General features: G+C 45.7%; 1 protein-coding gene across 1 annotated transcript in view; it reads left to right on the top strand.

The window, feature by feature from the left end:
- Positions 1-1,956: 1,956 nt before the first annotated feature.
- Positions 1,957-7,209, top strand: part of STK32A (serine/threonine kinase 32A) — a 15,612-nt gene continuing 10,359 nt past the window's right edge. The window contains exons 1-4 of the mRNA XM_057384301.1: positions 1,957-2,008; positions 3,738-3,793; positions 4,769-4,920; positions 6,399-6,572. Coding sequence (XP_057240284.1) covers positions 1,957-2,008; positions 3,738-3,793; positions 4,769-4,920; positions 6,399-6,572 — 434 coding nt within the window. The remainder of the gene's footprint in view (positions 2,009-3,737; positions 3,794-4,768; positions 4,921-6,398; positions 6,573-7,209) is intronic.

Raw genomic sequence — 7,209 nt, forward strand, 5'->3', positions numbered from 1 at the left:
GCCATGTGCTGCGGCCTCCGGGGCTGGAGCCGGCATTGCCCAGCAGCTCCTTCACTCCTGTGAAATTGTCGCTGTGACCGATGAGCCCCGGGAGCACTGCGGAGCGGAGCTGCTGCCCCACAGCTGACGAGATGAGGGTCCGACTGAGCATGATGCTAGAGTGGAAGCAGTAGCAGACTGGCCCGAGGACAAGTAATGATTTTAATAATTTTGTGACTTTGCAGCGTGAAAGATTTATCATTACCATACCCCAGTTAGACTTTGTAAGGTGCAAATCCTTGTAATTATTACTCTGGCCAGCTTAACTTCAAGGAATATCTGCACTCTTTCCTCAGAGTGTGTGTGTATTGACATATTTTCAAAAATAAGTTTAGTTCCAAACTGCTGTGCCAGAAGTTTCCTTGAGCAGCTGAGCTTGGGCAGTGATATGGGAACCTGATTTATGGCTGTTCCATCTGAAGGTCTGTTTTTCCTCTGAAGATTAAGTTTTGGGGCTCAAAAAGAGGTAGTGCTGTGGCTTGAGACTGAAGGCTCGATCAGTTCCTTTTGGAGGCACTGACATGGATTGTAAATATTTGCTGCTTCATTTGTTTTATTGCTGGATCTTGTTTCAGTTCTGAGATGGGAAATCAAGATTTTATTTCAGTTAGCTGGAGAGAAGGATCTGGGTGTGCTGGTGTGGTAACTCATACTATAGCATGACAGCCCTAGTTCCCAGTAATTCTCTTTTCTCTATCATATTTTTTTATGATTCCTCCATTTTCTGCTTCAGCGACATAATTTTGTTGATTTAAAGTAAAAAAAAGTGAAGTTAGTATGTGTTTCCAGAGTGTAGATCAGAGAATATGTTCAGTGAACATATGGATGCCCTGAAGAATGCTCTGGGCTGGGCCCAGTCCAGATCTCACTTCACTGTTACTCCCTCATTTCATTCTTTTAGGATTTTGTACTTCCAACAAGGAATAAACCTGCATATCACAGGGATGTCAGTATCAAAACCAAGCAAATTAAGGTGCATTGCATATGAATGCTTAAAAAATAAAGTGGCTGCTCTACCCTACAGAGAGTGCTTAGGCTATCTCAGGTGTCACTGAGCTCTCAGAGTTCTATGCTCCAGTATTCCCATACATATCGGGGAGACTGGAAAATGCCTGTGTTCCCTGCTAATGAACAGACCTGTCCCTTTGCAGTGGGAGAGGGAAGCCAGTCACTCCAGCCAGCACCCAGCCACAAATTAGGTTTGCTTTTTGTTTGTAGCTCATATTAAAAAAAATTTTGAAAAACCTGAGTGGAAATGACACCTTGATTTTACATGGTATCTCTTCATTAAAAATACCAGAATGGTATGATTTGTCCCAAATTAAATACCTGTGTAAGAGCTTAAATCAAAAGGTTGACAACTTTGAATTTTTTCTTCCATTGCTTTTACCCTTCCACATGACCTCAGTAGTTAAAAGTGCCTTTTGGTTTTATCTAGCCAAGTGAGTGTGTCCATTTGTTTTGGATATTGACCTCACTACAATTAGCCATCAGTGAAGCTACAAAATACATGGTGGATGGTACAGCAAACATGAGCCAGCTCCTTGGATCTTTGGGTCTGGTGGTCTGCTCCTGTCCTTGCTGTAGTGGGCAGCAGTCCTGSTCTGAGTTCCGTGTTGTGTTATGGTGGTACTGCTTTCTCCAGTAAACTCCAGTAAACTCCATCACAATGTGCTTTTCCCTGACACTCAGCTGTGATCTCAGAGCAGTGAACCTCCAGTGAGAAATACACAGGCTGTAAACGCTTCTTCATCCTGAGTGATGATGAGTTTTTGCTCCCTGCCCTCTCTAGGATGCACCAGCAGGACAAAGCTGTGCTCTGGCAGGAGTGACCCACAGCAGCACTGTCCCCAAGGCTTCGAGTGTGGGAACAGAGCCCAGAGGAGCGGAGAGTGCTGAGCCTGGACTGAACACACCATGGGGGCAAACATCTCTAGCAAGTCACCACCCTTTGATGGGAATGAGGAYGGTAAGAGCTTTTCCTGGCTCTTGTCTGGAACTGCAGAGTTCTCCAGTACAGACTGACTGTAAGCACCCATCCYGAGGCTGCAAACATCTGGGTGTCCTGGGCCAGCAGAGATGTGTGGAGGTCAGCAGGAGCAGCACTTGTGTGCTTGTGGTGCCTACAGAGCTGTGGTCTGGTGTTGGGGTCATTTTGCCTTCCCTCCCAGCAGCTGGCTCTGAAAGCAGGATTGTCACAGCCCTTTGGGGTTGAGGTGTCCCTGGGACACTGCCAGGTGCCTCCAAGGGACAAAATACTCCTGTTCTGGAGGTGCCAGTGTGGGGAGGATGGGTAGGAAATATGGTGGGAAGGTGGCTGTTGCCATAGGTGCTCCTGGAGGCTTTGGGTGCCTCCCCACTGCCTGTGGGTGCTGGGAGGGCGAGCCTGCAGCCTGGCTCGGCTGGAAAAGTACTGCTGGGACAGTATTGGAGACCTGGGTCCCTGTGCTGCCAAGATCACAGACAGTCATTAAAAGATTGCTCCATAAATATATTTGCTGTTGCATGAGTCAGCTTGCTGACTGCCATATGTGCTTTCACCTTGGTACAACAACAATATGCATATGTAGATAAATACAAATAGTAATAAAAGTAAAATATATGAGGAGCTGGATACCCCATCAACCGCTGTCCCAACATGCCCTGCAGAGCTGTTTCCCATCTGCAGCTTCTTGGCTAAACCAGCTGCAATTTCCAAATTATTAATGCAACTGCTTGCAGGTTTTCTTTGGCTTTTGTAATTTTTCCTAGTTTCTGTAGTGCAAAAGAAATCCGTGCTATGAAGTTTTCCCAGCTCAGTATTAACCAACAAGGAGGCAGAGGGTGTGAACAGCTCATGAAAGAATTCCTGTAAAGGACAATRGGGACATAGGGTGTGAACACACAAAATGTGCCTGCTGGCCTAACTCCCCTGGGTTTGCAGCTGTTGCAGATGTTGATGCTCTGGTGTGCTCCATGCGGGTCCTGGTGCCAGGAACCAGGGATCCCCCTCTCTCCACAGCTGTGGCTGTGTGTCACAGCACAGGGCTATTGCAGCTGACCTCTCTCCAAAAGGGAAACCACTCTCATCTTTCTTTGTAGGGGATAAGCATCTTCACTCTCCCTTTTTATTCTGCAGTTATCCACCACCCTTCTCCCAGAAGGTCTCACAGGTAAACACATTCAGTTAAACTCAATCATCATCCACTTGTATTTACTTTGATTTTTGCAGCTGTTCCAGGTTTAAGAAAGGGCATCTGTGTTTAAAAGCTTGTGTTCCTTCCAAGTGCTGCAGGTGGTCACCATAAAGTTTGCTATGGTTAGACTGTGCCATCATACCTGAAAAGGTAATGGCAATGTCTTCATGTGATGTAAGGGTTTTATAGAGTCAGCTTTGCATTTGGTCTCAGCAGGAGCAGAATATCTCTGGCAGACAGTGCAGGAAGGCAGAGTGAGAACATTCTCTTGGCTGTTTTCTGCCCGGTCTGCCATTGACAGGGGCTGACCTAAGGAACTCACCTTCACAGCTGAGCTGTAGAGAACAAAAAACCCAACGTGTTAAACACCAAGTTTAAACACCCAAATCTTCAAAAGGAATAGAATATTTCTGGGGTATGCCTCATTTTTCTCCRCTCATATGGAGAAAAAGTAGGAGTAACATAATATCCTCAAATGTTTGCTCAGCAATTTAATATTGAAATGCTTGTTCTTTCTTGCAGTTACCTTCGACCATTTTGAGATTTTGAGAGCTATTGGRAAGGGCAGCTTTGGAAAAGTGAGTGTTTTAGGAACTAATCASCATGTGGACAGCTGGAGGTGTAAGTGAGGGGACGTGGATTGGAGGCTCACATGGAATACAGAACCAAAGCCCATGCACCTTCAGTGAGCCTTGACCTGACCTTCAATTCCTGGTAATCAGGAAGAAATCAGGGCCTGATTCCTTATACATTCTGTAGCCACAAATCATATTACATGAGATTAAAATGAGAAACTGCTCCAACAAATGACCAGAATCTCATTCATTTTCTGAAYAAGCATTTTCTAATATTTCTCAGCAAATCAACACTGAACATCATAATGCATTTTTAATCAAAAGCTACAATAAATATGGAATCCTGTCAGGTTTTTAATATTTTTTAAATATGTTAAATATTTCTCCATGAGACAGTGTTTKTTATTATTGAGTTCATCCCAAACTCATGAACTGTTGTGTAAACAAAGCCTGTTCTGTTCTGCACTCTCACAGGCTCTGAGGCTTTCCTTGAAGTGATGTTGCTTTTTAGATTTGGTGGTATATAAGAAAGGTTAAAATTCAAAGCCCAGTAGCCCAGTACCCCTCAAACAAAGCCCAGGATTCACTGTGARCTAACACTTCTCAGGAAAGTGAGGATCAGGTGCTGGCCCCAGTGTTTGACTTGTAGTTCTGTGGTGGAAGGGGAGTTCCCAACAGGAGCAAGTGTGGGAGGGATGGGCATGATAGTGAGTGACATGAAATAAAATGTCGACTTCTCTGGGATTCCCTGTCTCTCATGTTGTAGGGATATTTGATGATAAATTCCTTCCSCTCARTTTCCCCCAAAAATTTCTCTTTGGKTGAAAACTGGGCAAGTGATTCCCAGCCAGTGTCCAGTGTTGCAGTACTGSGAGATGGATTTGTGCCTGGCAGTGTGGGCACTGCCAAAGCTGCTGGAGAACGTTCAAGTTTTGCTGACAAATCATCTCTAATTTATCTCCTGCCTTGCTCTCTTAGGTCTGCGTGGTGCAAAAGACTGACACCAAGAAAATGTACGCCATGAAATACATGAACAAACGCAAGTGTGTGGAGCGCAATGAAGTGAGGAATGTTTTCAAGGAGCTGCAGATCATGCAGGGCCTGGAACACCCTTTCTTGGTTAATTTATGGTGAGAGGTGACTTCTTGGCTCCGTGGTTGAGTCAGTGCAGTGAATTACAGACACCTTTGGGATCAGACCCCTTCATCTGCTTCAAGTCTGTCTTGGGAGCAGCTGGTGCATTCCACTGACCGAGGCTCTTGTTCAGGAGAATTGGGATTTGTTAAACAAGCAGTTGTCTCCCTTGTCCCCCCAGGACAGCCCAAGAGAKTTTGTTCATGTGTTCCTTCACAGTGTCCCTCCAGGCAGGCTTTGGCTATCACCATGACCCCACCTGCACTCAAAGGTGCTCTTTGTAACCACCAGCAGCTTCCAGCAGTGGCATGGCATTGATGGCCAGGCAGGGCTCACTGCTGGGTGTCCCTTGACATTACTTGCTTTTTAATTTTATTAGGACACCAGTAACATTCCAAGTGGTGTAAGCTCATATATCCCATGATAAAGTGGCCAATRTGCTGTAGCTGCAGGATACCTCYAGGGTGGTGSATAATTAAATACATTTATTGGAAAYGGCATTTATTTTTAGAATAAGGTAGAAATCATCAATGAGACYAAAAGACAATGAAGATCACAAACCTTTGAATAATTCCTCCTTTTTGAAATCTCCTGTAACCTCAGTGCAGTTCAGCGAACTCTTGGTATTTTGCTTCTGTTGCTGTTTAGTGTTATTCTGGCTGGGGTATGAACGGCAAAGATGCAGCTCCACCTCCCATCTCACACCTCCAAACTTGTCTTTCCCACTTGAACACACAGTTCCAGGCAAAGTTTGCTCAGCAGCTGAGAACTGCTCAGTGTGTGTGAATATACCGACCTGTACAGAACAAACCATCCGAGTGTCTCTGCTTCTGTTCTTGCCATGCCAGCTCTGGCTCGGGATGCCTTTAACTTTCCTGTGGCTTTCCTGAGCTCTGAAAGATACACAAACTACAAACTCCATGTGAGGAGCAGTGGTCTGGCTTGTGGTGCTGCTCATCCCATGAAGCAATCAGTGTGCTGCTAAGGGAAGATCCATGGGGAAGAGGCTCCCAGCTGTTTGGCAGCCCCTGTCAGAGACACAGTCTGTCAAATGAGAGCAGCTGCACCCCTGTTGTGCTGAGCACTTGGGTTCACAGCCTGGCAGCTGCCGTGGGAGCTTTCTCCAGTGATTTCTCCAGTGCTGGGCTCTCGGGCAGGGCTGTGCTGCTCCGGGGCTCTTTCTCCTGTGCTCACCTCCYGTGGGTGCTCAGAGAAGACAGATGTCCATCTTGAGTTGTTGATACTATCTGCTCTGACTCTGTTACGGATCTGTGACAAATTATTGCCATCACAAGTGTGACAATAGAATTTTAGCTACAGTGGGAAATGGAGAGTGGAAAGGTCATGAAATTATAATATCTTAAGTGAAGAAGTTGTAAGAAATGATGAGCATTCTCAGAGGTACCATGTGTCCCTTCATTACCTGTCACTTTTCGTGCTGCCATCCTTGAACCACGTGTGCATGCTGTTTTAGGTACTCATTCCAGGATGAAGAGGATATGTTCATGGTGGTCGACCTGCTGCTTGGAGGGGACCTGCGCTATCATCTGCAACAAAACGTGCGATTCCGAGAGGGAACGGTGAAACTCTTCATCTGTGAGCTGGTGCTGGCCCTCGACTACTTGCAGAGCAGGCACATCATCCACAGGTCAGCCAGGCCCCGGCTGCATGTGGGCAGCTTTTCCTCGGTGTGGGCAGAGTGACCAAATCATTCCCTGTCCCGAGAGCCCACAACAGTTTGTTCAGCTGCACTCAGGGCTGTGCCCGGGCAGCAGCTCCAGCTCAGGASTCTCCCCTTTCACGCTGCTTGTTCTGTGCTTTACCTGCCCGGAGCTTTGCCCCGCTCTGAGCAGGAGGGGGAGAAGCTGCTGGGTGCTTCTCATAAAGCTGCGTGTGTTCAAGGTAAATCAAGTACAACAAAACATGTATGGCAGGCTGTAAAATTGGCAAGTTATTTAACTAACACTGTAATGCAAGTTGTTTAATTAACACTGTAACCCATTGGGACTGTATTAGATTGAAAAAGTGATTCAGCTGAGTCAATTACACTGCAACAGCTGTAATTGGGAACATCAGGAGACAGTGAAGCAATGGCTTTGTTTGGCTGAACAAAGCTGTGCAGAGACAACAAACTCAGGCTGGAATTATTTTCTACCTAGATGTAAAAGAACTGGAAATGTTTATATCTTTTAAGAAATTATATAACCAGTTTATAAAATAGAAATATACAAATGAACGATAGCCATAATTATCCCTGGTCATTGTTTGCATCCTGAGAATGATTT

This window comes from Malurus melanocephalus, unplaced genomic scaffold, assembly GCF_030028575.1.
Source record: "Malurus melanocephalus ecotype Western Australia unplaced genomic scaffold, MMel_1.1 scaffold_696, whole genome shotgun sequence".
Classification (NCBI taxonomy): domain Eukaryota; kingdom Metazoa; phylum Chordata; class Aves; order Passeriformes; family Maluridae; genus Malurus; species Malurus melanocephalus.